At 56.4% G+C, this 12812-nt stretch overlaps 1 protein-coding gene across 5 annotated transcripts in view; it reads right to left on the bottom strand.

Moving 5' to 3' along the window:
* The window catches only part of CAMK2A (calcium/calmodulin dependent protein kinase II alpha), a 31213-nt gene continuing 18401 nt past the window's right edge, over positions 1–12812 (bottom strand). The window contains exons 10-18 of one of the 5 annotated variants that reach the window (XM_086471098.1): positions 12424–12546; positions 11578–11661; positions 10158–10204; positions 8324–8354; positions 4014–4046; positions 2874–2922; positions 1538–1613; positions 611–705; positions 1–233 (exon numbers count right to left, since the gene is read on the bottom strand). In XM_086471098.1, the coding sequence (XP_086327224.1) occupies positions 1–233; positions 611–705; positions 1538–1613; positions 2874–2922; positions 4014–4046; positions 8324–8354; positions 10158–10204; positions 11578–11661; positions 12424–12546 (771 nt within the window). Of the gene's footprint in view, positions 234–610; positions 706–1537; positions 1614–2873; positions 2923–4013; positions 4047–8323; positions 8365–10157; positions 10205–11577; positions 11662–12423; positions 12547–12812 lie in introns of all 5 variants that reach the window. The other 4 variants (XM_086471097.1, XM_086471100.1, XM_086471099.1 and 1 more) reach the window with 4 other exon arrangements.

Genomic DNA, 12812 nt, shown 5'->3' with positions numbered 1-12812 from the left:
TTACTGCGGTAGGACAGAGGGCGCGCCAGATCTGTGGAAGTGGACGATCTGCCATTTGCCATCCCGGCGGTGCCAGATGCGGGTCTCCTCGGACTGGGCGGTGCGGGGGATCCCTCCCGCGTCCACGTACTGCGTGATGCGGATGTAGGCGATACAGGCGGACTCGTCTCCCATCAGGTGGATGTGGGGGTTCAGGATTGTTGTATGCACAGGCTTGCTGTTCCGGGACCACACTGGAGAGGGGACAAGTACAAGTGGCTTCAGGCAGGGGAAGTAGTTTGGGTGGCTCTTGCTCAGGGCAGCAGCAATGTGGGAAGAGGAGATGCTTGGGTTAGGCTCTCTGCTTGGAGGGGCTGAGTAAATGCTGCACGGGTGAGTTCAGGACGGGACCACCTAGAAAGCAGCTAACCAAACAACTCCTCTGCATACAGCCCAGCCCCAGCTGACCTAACAGGCTTGATTCACTTCCTTCTGGGATCTTCCAGATCAGCCAGAGATGCTCTCAAAGCCACCCTTACCCTCCTCTCTCCAGCAAGCTGATGGAGGTCAAGACACAGCCGGGCCCATGGGAGGTGGGAAGGGTCCCTCGGGAGGCAAGGGGGCTGCTTACGGTTTTCGAAGTAGAATCGGTGGAAATCCAGGCCTTCCACGAGGTTGCCCAGAGCCTCGGGCTCAAAGGCAGTCATCCCAGGGTCGCACATCTTCCTGGGGAGGCAGGAAGGGCAGAGAAAAGGGAGGTTATTTCACTGCTTCTGGTGTGAGAACCTGCAAAACCCGAACAGCTCATGCTCGGGATGACTTCCCCAGCCTGAGACTGAGGAGCCTCTGTGTCAGCAAGTAATTCAAGCAGAAATCTGACCTCATCCCTGCACTCTGTATGAAGCCCACCTCACCTTGCCTCCAGCCCACTGACTGCAGCCGAGGCCCCAGTGAGGCAGGGTGAATTCTCGTCACTATCTTCAATTAAACCTCCCAAAGCACTGCTGTCTTCTTCGTAAGAAAGAAAAACAGCAGGAAAAAAACTCATATTCTCTGCTCTGTATCAAAATATCCCTGCTGCAACTCTCTGAGGCAGGGATGAAGACCTGCACTCGCTCAGGCATTGCTAATTAAATAGACAGACCTTGGACACAGAAGAAGTGTACTCTGAAGAGCATCAGCTCAGCGAGTAGAAAGCAGTTACGCTTCCAAGCAGCCTGTGGCAATCTGGATATAGCTGATACCATGGATGCAATGTTCCTTCTTCCACCATAAATCACGTTTACAGTTATTCATCTTTCTGCACACCAGAAATTCGGCTCATCCATGATAATGAGACCAGAGAGATGTGGTCAGCTTAGTGTGAGAGAAACATCAGGTTTGGAAACTGATATCCCCTGCTTCTCTATAATGGTCTCCATGACCCCCCACCATGTCAACCTGGTCATCCTGCCCTGGGCAGCAGTAAAACCTCCCGGGCTGCATTGTCACCGTGAGAGCACCCGCTCTGTAAGGCTGAGCCCCCACCCTGGCCCAAACCCACGCTGGGCACACTCACGTGTAGGACTCAAAGTCGCCATTGCTTATTGCTTCAATCAGCTGCTCTGTGACTTTAATGATTTCTTGCTTCCGTACTGTCGGTTTAAAGAGAAAAAGAAAATAAAAGGAGAAAACAAACCAGAAGTGCTGATGTTGCAATATCGACAAGATATCTTTTTCTCATTAGAAACAGACCGCAGGGCGTTGGGGGACACTGGAAATTGCCCAGGGAAAAAGCAGGGGAGTGACTTGGGAGAGAGATGTAGGGAGGGGCTCTTCATCCCCAGAGAGGAAAGACCTCCAAAGTCAGGGCAAAACTGAAAAACTCTGTATTTTCCTAAAGAGCAAAAGGGTTAATCACCGAGCGGCAAGCTGGCCTCGGCCCAAAAGTTGGCACAGGCTGGTCTTGGCTGCAAAGCCTTGCCAAGCTGGTGCCTTCCATCCTGTCAACTCACAGCAGTGGCCAGCCAGGGCAAGCTGGACCAAGGATGCTCTCACCTCCCTCTAAAATGGAAGGAGAGGGCCTCAGCTAGGAGAAGGACAGATGGGTGACATGGGCAGCCACCCCTGGAGACACGAGGAGGGACCCCACAAAGGGCACAGCACCACGCAGCTGCTGTGAGGGACACCAGGTGCTGACGGTTCATCTGGGAAGGGAATGGGCTGTGAGAGTAGGTTTAGATCCCTGGGATGCAGGAGGAGCTATCAGAGGTAACCCTGGGCTTATTAATGAGGCTCTGCTTCAAATGCAAGTCGGCGCCATGCTTGACTTAATTTTTGTTGTGTTCTGGCTAATGAAAGGAGATGCAGCACGTTCCTGAGAGTTGATCAGAAAGGAGAGGGACCCCGAGCGCCGCCTGCTCCCGTGTCCACTCTCAGGGAGCCCTTCCCCAGCAGAAGTGTCCCATTAACTCTCACATCAGGCCAAAGTCCATCTTGCTTTGTGCTGAGACTTTACAAATTAGCACCGATAAATTATTCCCTGGGTTATTCTTAGAAAGCTGGCTCTGGCAGGCGGGCAGGAGGGAGGCAGGGATTTCCCCTGGAGGCTTTTCCCAAAGGGCCATTTATTTTGGAGGAGCGGGCAGCTGGGCTGCTATCCCAGTAGATTCCTGCCGTTTCCACGCTTGCTTTCAGGGAACATCCCTGGTTTTGGGAGACCCCTCCTTACCAGCAGTGCCCCAGCAGTGAAACCACCTAAGGAGTTAAAGCCACTTCTGAAGGGCCCTGAGGCAGCTCAGTGGTGGTGGGTTTCCCTGTAGCCAATATCTCATTAGGGGTGGCCAGACTAATGACCCCAGGGCAGGACCCCTCTGAAACAGCTTGCCCGCCTCCCCAGGTGCCCCTGCTGGTACCTTTGGTGTCTTCGTCCTCGATGGTGGTGTTGGTGCTCTCTGACGATTCCTGAGCAAAGAACAGAAAGGAGAGACTGGACGGTGAGAGGGGTCTTCACCCTGCGCCAGACAGAGCTCGTGTGTTCGTCAGCCCCCCGAGTCCGACCCTACAGCGCTCGACTGTGCCAACGGACGGAAACCAAGGAAACGCCAGCAGGTCCAACCCGTCCTCAACCACAGCTCTAGGGCAGCGCTGGCAGAGCCCTCCCTGACCTCCACTCCTTGTAGCCAAGGGCACAAGAGCTGGACTGTGGAGGGTCTCGTAGGAACGGCGCTGCCTTTCCTACCGACACCTGTGGGGACAGAGATGGGGGCAGGTCCGGGGGGGGTTTGGTGGGTTCCTAGGAGCGTTGCCAGAGGGGCAGGGAGAGGGGCTGTGCAGGGGTGGAAGACACCATGTTGACTGTACGATAAAGAGAGAGATGTACAAATTAAACAGCGAGGAGGAGCTGGGATGAGAAAGAGGGGACTGTGCAGGAGTGAGAGAGACCACACTGACCGCAGAGTAGGGAGAGAAATGTACAATAAAACAGAGTGCTTCCAAGACCCACATGGACCACCGAAGGCTGAGACACAGCTCTTTCAAGAAACAGCTGAGCACTACACAGATTTGGGGGGGAGGGGGGTACTGACCCCCCCATCTCTCTGCAGGAGCCCCATCAAGACGACTCTGCTAGCGGAGCTAGAGCAATGGCTCTGCTAGCTCTTCCCAGCAGAGCCTTGCTTATGTATTACCCATAATACCCCGATGTAGGTTGGCAAGGTGTCCCATGACCATACAGTCCCCGCAGAGGCATGGAAGGTGTTTCTCCAAGGCTCCTTGGACCGATGCAGCCTGCAGACCTGAGTCAGGAGAACTGGGAGAAACGGCATGAGAACCCATCAGCAAGAACCAGGGCTGGCTTCCCACCAGCTGGTGGCCAGCAAGTGCCTGCACCAACCCTGTTAATGGGGTTTGTGGGTGATACGGCTTTGAGAATGTTCCCTCCAACCCCGGTGTCCCTTCTTCCCTACCCCGAGGTAACTTCCAAAAACGGGGGAAGCTGGAACATGAGGAGAGGCCCAGCAATATCGGCATTGAGGAAGACGAAGGACACTCACCATTAACTGAACGCTGGAACTGGACTTTCTTTTCTGGAAAAACAAGGAGAAGAGATGGAACAGGAAGAGACACAGAGTGAGAAAGGCAGAGAGCGGCACGTGAGAGGCAGCAGCTCCTGAGCCACCCTTTGTGGTCCTCGTGGAGGGGCAAACGAAAGGCGTGGGGGGGCAGCCTGGTGCTCCTGTGGGGACATGCCGCTGGCTGCAGTGCTGGTGGTGCCATGCCAGCTCCCTCCCCGCCTTCCTGATGGCACCTTTCTCTCCTGACCTGCCACAATCTCTGGACCAAGGACCTCGCTAGTCCAAAAGGGAGTCCTCTAGGAGTCAATGACCACTCTGTTGGCATTGTGACCAGGCCAGCAAGCTCCTAGGAACATGAGTGGGACGCTGAAAAGCTAAGGCAGCTCCACCATCTGTGCAGCCCTTTGCCCGGTGTGAATGTCGTACTGACATTTACAGTCTCTGGAGCTGTTCTTGGGTGCATCTGCCCATGCTGCTGACTAGTGTGGAGATGCTCAGTTAGCTTTGGACCTAGACCAGTACTAAGCTGGCTGGTTTAAAGCCAGCATGGCTATTGCTACTCGACCCTGCAAGGCACACACACCGTGTGGGAAGCTGTCCGGAGTGCAGCTCCAGTGCTTTAAACCAGGACAAGTCTCCAAAGAGAAGGCCTCATGTGTGCACTTATTTATCTCCATCTTTGACCACTACCACTAGGCTTTAAGGCTTTTGGTTTGGATGATCCCATAGCCAAGTTTCTGCTTGCAATCCCAGACTACTTCTGGACTTTCCTTACTTGCTGTGCTCTGCTCCCTGTCTCCATCTTTAATCTAGCCAGGAGACAGGGGGAAGTGCATGCTGGCCTCATGTCCTTTCTCTGCCTCCAACTCCCGGGGGATGAAATCACAGAAGGCAACAGAGAACACCAGTGTGCAGGAATCAGAAGCTGCAGTGCCACATAATGAAGTGTTTTACCAGCATTCGAGGCACTGGGTCTGCCTGCCCTGCAGAGGGAAAAGCAGCACACACGATGCAAATCTCTTGGAAAAGTCCACAGAGTGACCCGTTAGGGTGCATGGGTGGGCTGCAGTGTAAAAACTGCTGGTATCCATTCCCCCTCATTGCTCCGTTCACATCCTAACTGGCTCCCACCAGCACCATCTCTGAGTTTCCCCCTCTCCCGGTGTAGCTCTCCCTGCCCTTGCTAGGTCCTATGTTAATCCTCGCCCCTCCTTCACAGAGACAACAGATGTCCTAAAGGGCAGAGTAAGCTGCGGTATTTGAGAAGGAATCTCATGGGAAACGGAGCCGCTGGAGTCGGGCTGTCTGCAGGAAGGGCTGACAGCTTCTGCTACCCAAGGACGTGAGACGGGGCAGTAAACTGCAGAAATTTCAGACGCAACAGAATGCAACACAAAGCAGTGACCGCGTCGAGTCTGGACATACAGTAACAGGATGCAACACGGGGCAGTGAGCTCATTAATTTAGGACGGGACAGGATGCGACACGGGGCAGTGATTTCATTAGTTTACAATGTGACGAGATGCAACACTACACAGGGCAGTGAAGGTATCGTAGCTGCTGGGACCAGAAGACCTCCCAGAGACCCCAGAGCAGGGCTCGAGGGGGATTTTTGGTCCCGTCAATGCTTTTAGTAGGGGAGGAACCTCCTCGGGAGCGTGAGTTTCGACCCTCTGAGCCTGGGCTAGCACCATCCCGGTGCTGGAGGGCTGTGCAGGTAGGCCGAAGGGCAGCACCAGCTACCTGCTGCCAACCTGCACAGCTTTGGGCAGGAACAGCAGGGGTGGCTGCCTGGGACTCGCCTGCTCTCATGGGGATGGTTGGTCCAGCAGGTTTCTCCAAATGGGGACCCAAGTCTTCCAACAACGAACCATACCATGTGGTCTGACTTAAAGCCTTGCTCAGAGCAGGCAGGACCATTCCCTTCTCACCTTCCCACCTTCCCACCCACCCAAGGCAGGTTTCCAGGTTCCTTCCTTGCTTTTCCAGCAAGATAGAAAGAAATGAACCGCCCAGCAATGCCCTGACATCTGCCAGCTGCCCGTGGTGGGCCATTAAAGCATCACCCAGAGCACCCAGCCTCCCTGTGCTCCCATGAGGGGGTTATGCTGCAAGTGCCCCTAGGCTGAGCAGGGGAACGAGGGGTGGGAATGGTAATGCTGAAGGTGGCCAACACAAGCAACCTGTTGAGAATGAGTCTTCTACTTTGTCTTCTCCTCCTCTACCTTCCTGGCCATCTAGCCAGGCTGTCTCACCTGCTCTTGTTGGAAAGGGGGTGGCAGGAAAGCAAACTCACTTTTCCAGAGCTTGCACACCCTCTTGAGATGAGGGTGGCAGAGTGCACTCAGGATGAAGCCTCACCCGCTGCTCCCCACTCCCCACCATGGATCTGAGGACTGGGGATACAAACCAGCCTCTCTGATCCCACTTTGAAACCAGACTCTCCTTGCTGAGTTCCAGTGATGGGCTAGAAGTCTGTTTCCCCAAACTAGCTATTTTGCTACAACAGCAAGTGCCCCTCTTCCCAGGATAATGTCTGCCCTCAAAGCTACTTTGAAGACCAAGAGGGAGCATTGTTACCAAGTTAGGCTGCCAAATGGTCTTCTACCATCACACCATCCCTGAGATGCTAGAGATGAAATTCAAAGCCACCTCTTTCTGCTGGACAATTAGATTCAGGACTGGGCCTGATGAAGCCTCTCCATCCTCCAGTCTCTCCTTTTACAGCTTAAAAACGCGTCTCCTGCCTGCTCTCACCTGTGCTCCAGCAAGTCGTACCAAGTCAGCTCTACCTGTGGTGTCACTTCTCAGGTGACTCCCAGGAGTCACTGGGACCTCAGAGCAGCAGAGGACAGGCCAGCAACTGGCTGGCAGATGGGTTGCTGTGACTCCTGTAGGACCTGTCCCCTCTGTGCCAGTACTGGTGTCCAAAACTAGCAATCCTGTCCTGGAAGCCACACGATAGCCACGTGACACCACAGCCCAAAGCAATGTCCTCTTATAGAAAGCAGGACATCAGCTTCACGTTGCAGAATAATGCTGCATGCCTAGAATGGTCTTTTTGTGGAGCTGAGCCCAGATTTCGAGGGTTGTGCATGGTCTCAAACCTTGCAGGCTTGGCCTGTCCCAGCCACTAGGTCTGGGAGGAGCAGGAGAAAGACAAGCCATCCCCAGACCTCTGGCTCCACTGACCACTTGGAGTGAGGAAGGAAGAAGCCAGCTGAGGGCTCTGCTCTTCCAAAACCCTGTGTCCCTCAGCCCAACAGCTGGGTCCTTATGAAAGGGCCAGAGGAAGAAGAGCAACTCTGATGCAGTCAGGCTCCCAAAGCTCTGCCTGACACCTTGCCCCTTGCCCTGCGATGGGGGATTGGAGCACACTAGCTCTCCCCTGATGAGTGATCGCTTGTATTCATGAAGAGAACAGGTGAGGAGAGAAAGACCCTCACATGGGCCATTCCTTCCTGCAGGAGGGCTTTGACAGAGCCCGCTAACCACCCCATCTCCATATCATCAGAAGCAGCTGCTCAGCATCAGGATTTTGCTGCCTGCAGGAGCCACCTTGTCCTGGAGAAGAGCTGTGGTCCCACCTTGGAGGGGCAGGTGAACCTGAGGGCTCTGCAGCCCACGAAACAAGGTTCTCCAAGCACTGGCTTGCTTTTAGAGCACCACCAAGATATTTACTCTGTCGAGCATCATCGAGTTCTTTTGCTCTGTCTGCACTGGGCACAAGGGGCCAGCAATGGCGCTGAGAGGGTTAAAGGCACCCATGTGCCACACAGCAGCACACCAGCCCTTGGGGATGGGATGGGACATGAACTGGGGGACAAGCCCAGCCCTATCAGCCACAGCAGGGTGTGCTGGGGCAAGTGGAAGATGCGGCCACCCATCTCGTCAGGCGGCTGCTGCCAGGCTGAAGCCGTGGCTCTGGGCTGCAAAGCTACCTCCCCCTGTCCCCCCTCCTGGTCCAACCTCTGCCTCTCCCCCTCCCTGGGGGCAGCAAGGGGCGACTGCATTTCGCAGGCAATGAAACGGCATCGAACTCCCCCCAGGCGCCCCTCCAGCACCCGCCCCACTCCCCTCACTCGCTGTGCTGCAAAGCCTCCTCTGCACTGCCTGTCCCGGCAGAAGCCGAGCTGGTGGCATGGGGACACACTGGGACAGCCAGGCCAACAGCTGCCCTTTTTTAAAGCGCAGGGTGCAGTGGGGACTGCCAGCATGGCATGGAGACCCCCACCGCCGCCCCAGCAGCGGAGGGGCAGGCGGGAGAGGGTAGCAGGGAGGGGGCTTACCTTCACGCCGTCATTCTTCTTGTTGCCACCGCTTTTGCCTCCTGGGGAGAGGAGGAAGGAGGTTAGGAGAGCCAGGCAGGGAACCAAGACCAGGAGGCCGAGGATCAGCAGCATGGTGCCGGGTGGCAGAGTGGCAGGACCCCGTGGGACCAGCCGGTGGATTTTGTCCTCTCTCCAGCAACCCCCGGGAGCTCAGGGGTGACCTCGCCGGCACCGTCCAGTCCTGCCCCAGCGGCTTTCAGCCAGGGGCATGACCCGTCTCCCAATGTCACGTCAAGTCCTCAGGGTGGCTTGGAGCGGGCCGGTGGGGCCGTCCAGCAGCAGGCGGGCTCTGGTCAGGGGGTGCTGGTGACCAAGCGTGGCGCAGCGCGGTGGAATGGGCTGCCCGCCTGCCGCCCTCTAATTTTAGCCCCACGCTGCCGGGATCATGTGCTGCCGGCCCGCCGGCCCGACAGCTGCAGCCCACATTTTGACAATGATGAAAAGCAGACGTCTTCCCCAGTGCCCACCTACCACTGCCGGCACTGCCCCAGCCCCCCCGGGCTGTGAAAGCCACCCTGCTCCCCCTGCACCCCTGGAGCAGGGTGGGATTAGTGGGGCTCAGCCCCACGTGGAACCCCATCGCCCACCGGCCCCGCCGTACTCCCGGGCAGGGGGGACCGGCGAGCCCCTGGGCTGTGCGTGGGATGGGCAGTGTGACGAGAAATGCTTTTGAATTTCCTGCTCTTTGATGCTTCGTCTCCGATGTGTCTCCCCGGAGCGCGGGGCCCGACACCGGATTCCCCCCAGCTGTTGGACTCCTCCAGCCTGGCTGCACGCTGCCCACAAGTGCTAAATGTGTCAGCACGATCCCCCCATGACAAATGCAGATACCAACCCTGGCCGCAGCCCTCTTCCCCCAGCACCTGGCCGGGCCAGCAGCCCCCGTCTTCCCCCCCTGCCCACCTGCTACACCTGACTCTGGGGAGGCGAAGCACACCAAAATGCCCATCTAACACCAAACAGCTGCCACCAGCCCGCTCAGCCAGCATGCTGGGCTTGGCTGGCTTGTCCCTTCACTGCAGCACCTCTGCCAGGGCCATCCCCAGTGCTGGGGAGGGCTGGAGGTGACAGCGAGAGGATGAGCTCTGCAGTCACCTCGCTCCTTTTTGGTTCCATGCCTGGGAATCACTGGGATGTACTGATCCCTGCCTGGGAAATCCCAGCTGCAAGGCTTGCTCTGAGGCAGCAGGGTGTCCCCAAAGGGGACAGCTCTCAGCAAGGGCACTGGGGAAGCAGGGCTTGTGGCTGCACAGAGACCTCTCCCAGCTGTGCAGGCTGCTCCTGTGCAGCCCTCAGGATGTAGGGAGGCAGGAAGAGAGAGGGGGGGTCCCTGCAGGATCAGCACCCTCCTGCCTGGGGAGAGACCCAAGAGGCCCTGCTGCTATCTAGCCGCAGTGGCACCCAGAGACCTTTCTGACACTTTCTGGGTGCAGAGGATACTCTCCCTAAGCCACAAACATCTCCAGGGGGACACAAAACCTGTTGCCTTGAGCCCTGATTGACCCCAGCACCCACATCCCCACCCTCGCACAAGCTCTGGTGCATACAAACCCCAAAAACCTAAACCTCTGGGGACCACTGCGCCCCAGCCAGACACCTTTTCTCCAGCATCCCAAGCCAGCAGCCAGCCTGGAAGTGCCAGGTGACCTGACCTGGACCACCACCCAATGCCAGACATCCCCAGAGACATTGGGCTGCAGCCTCAGCCCCACTGTGACACCCAAGGCAAACCCAGCTCTCCAGGGACCCGACAGGTTTGCCCTGGGCAGCCTGTAAGGCAGGGAGATGGCACCTACCGGAGAAGTTCCTGGTGGCCAGCATGGTGGTGAGGATGGCTCCCTGAAAGACAGAAGGCAGAAGGAAAGGGCGTGCTAGGCCACAGCCCCCCCCACACCCCTGATGCTCCCCAGGCCCTGGGGGAGGAAAGCCCTGCTTGTCACCTGTCCCCTGGCCACCTCGATGGGAGGAAACCGGCCCACGGTCTGATATTCTCCTCCTGCCACCAAAAGCAGCCCTCAGTATCCAACTCGGTATCCCCAGCGCCAGGCCGTTGGGTTGCATTCTACCAAACTGCCTTCCCTCCAAGATTAAAGGGATATTAAATATCCCCGGGGTGTATTTCAGTCTCGTTCTACCCTGCCCTACATGTAGCACGACTCCACTGACCGGGGCCAGCAGCTGGCGGCAAGGGGAGCCACCAGGAGCGGAACCGGATTTAATTGTAATTAAAGCCGCGCCAGCTAAGAGCAGCGGGGCAAGGATTTTTCATGGGAGCCACACAAAGATCACCGCTGCAAAATAACATTCATAAAAATGCCTCCCCTTTTCCAGCTGACTCTACTAACTAGTTGCTCAGCGTATAATGAGATTACTTTGGACTAATTGCTTACAGTAATGGATTACTATTTTGAAGTGTATGCCTGAACTAATTTGATTACTTGTCTAGCTGAAAAGTAATAATAGTTTATAGCCGGTTTCTTTTCTTGATAATCTTGTTAGTAGCCTGCAGCTGTACTGCTCAGTGCCACATCGCGTTCAGGCCTGGAGCGCTGATGGCTCTGACTGCAGCACAGATCAGCGCCGTCCCATTCTGTGTCTCCGGCTCTGGAGGAGGCATTGCAATTTCCAGAGCCTGTCCCCAGCGCCATGCTGCCGGCTGAGGCTGAGAAGCACCCAGGAGGTGGGTGCTTCAGGGAGGTGCTCCAGCTCGACAGTGAAGCTTGGGGAGATGATGACTTCAGAGGGGGTTCAGGCTGCAGCACTCGAAAAGGGAAAGCCTGTGGGGCTGCTGGCATGGCTGAGCCAGAGTTTTTTGGCTGTCTACGGATCTCTTTGTTCCTTGGCTGCAAAGTGGCTTGGTCATCAGGCAAAGGGGTCTTACTATGCATCTCAGGTCCATGTCCTGCCCCAAAGAGAAGCCTTCTTGACACTGATTGCAGTGGGAAAGTCCTCGCCCCAGTGTCCAGGGCAGCTGTGTGACTCGATGCTTTCCCTCACCATGGCTTTCCTCTAAGCACGTGGGAACACCAGCCAGATGCAGCCACCACCCCACTTGGACTCTTTTCCCTCCTTCACAACAGGGATCCCAAAATGTCCATCACACTCATAACACTGAACCAGAGACACCACCCTGTCCTTTCCCACATGAGGAACAAACCCACCAATGACCTGATCATGCATTTTGCAGCCAGCTTGGAGGGTATGAGAGTTACCTTCAGCTTCCTCCGGGCATTGAACTTCTTCAGACAGTCCACCGTCTCCTGCCTGTGCATGCATGACGCCACGGTGGCACGGTGCTGGGAAGAGAGAGACTCGGCTCGGCGCAGGCACCAAGGGAACAGGGGCTGCCCCGGCCCTGCTCCCACACACATGCAACCATGCGTGGTCTCCCACGGCCAAGGCATGGGCCAGAGCTACCTGCAGCAGCAGCAGCATCTAAAACTTTAACAGGCAGTGGCAGGTCAAAGCTCTGGAGTCAGCAGGATCTGCCCTGGCAGTGGGGGGATTGCTGCCCCCTGAATGAACTTGATTGATCGGCCACATTTAGCAGCATGCTTGGGGTTTGCACATGGTGTGGGTTCCCAGGGTTAAGCCTGTGGACTCCTCCTGCCTTTAGGAGCTGATTTAGAGTGAGAACCAGCAGCCGGAGCTGTGGGGTGCAGTGAGGGGTGGCGGGGGGGTTGCTGCTGGGGTGTATGGGTGGATAAACACAAGCCTGCTCCCACCGCCCCTGAGGAAAGACAACCCCGGTGCAGCGTGACACCAAGAAATCAGCCTGTCCCCACAGGGCTGGCAACATGTGTGTCCCTCCCAACACTAGCTCCCCTAGGACATCTTGTTTGCATTCACACTCTGGGTTTTCTCTGCTGTAAAGCCTCGGGGAAAAGGCTGTTCTGAGTGCACTGGGAGGAACCATGCCAGGAAACCATCTTCTCAGGATGGAGAAAAGAGCCAGACAGCATGTCTGATAACACGTGCTCCCCAGTGAGATGTTCCCCCCTTGCAAACTCCCACATCTCTAGACCTTCCACCCCAACTGGTGAATGCCACCAACTCACCGATATCCAGGGGTGCTTCAGAGCCTCTGCTGCCGTGATGCGTTTGGATGGGTTTATGGTCAACATCTTGTTGATGAGATCTTTCGCTTCAGGAGTGACTGTGTCCCACTCAGGGGAGGGGAACTGCCAAAGCAAAGGGACTGGGGTGAGAGATTGCAGGGAGCAATAGAGGGAGCAGAAGCCCCTCTGCACTTGGGTTGGTTCTCCTGCAGTCCTTTGCTTCTGCCCATGGGACATGTTGGAGAGACAGTAGCAACTGGAAAGAGCTGCCATCTGAAAAACTGCAGAGCAGGGGTGGAAGGAGAAAGGTGGAAGGCCCAGGACAAGACCTATCTGCCCTGCAAAGTGGACCTGAAACATGGCAGTGTGTGCACCTGGGCACCACAGCT

Source organism: Leptosomus discolor, chromosome 10 (assembly GCF_034619465.1).
Source record: "Leptosomus discolor isolate bLepDis1 chromosome 10, bLepDis1.hap2, whole genome shotgun sequence".
Lineage (NCBI taxonomy): Eukaryota > Metazoa > Chordata > Aves > Leptosomiformes > Leptosomidae > Leptosomus > Leptosomus discolor.
The sequence above is the reverse complement of the archived record's forward strand: the minus strand, read 5'-3'. Positions and strand labels throughout refer to the sequence as shown.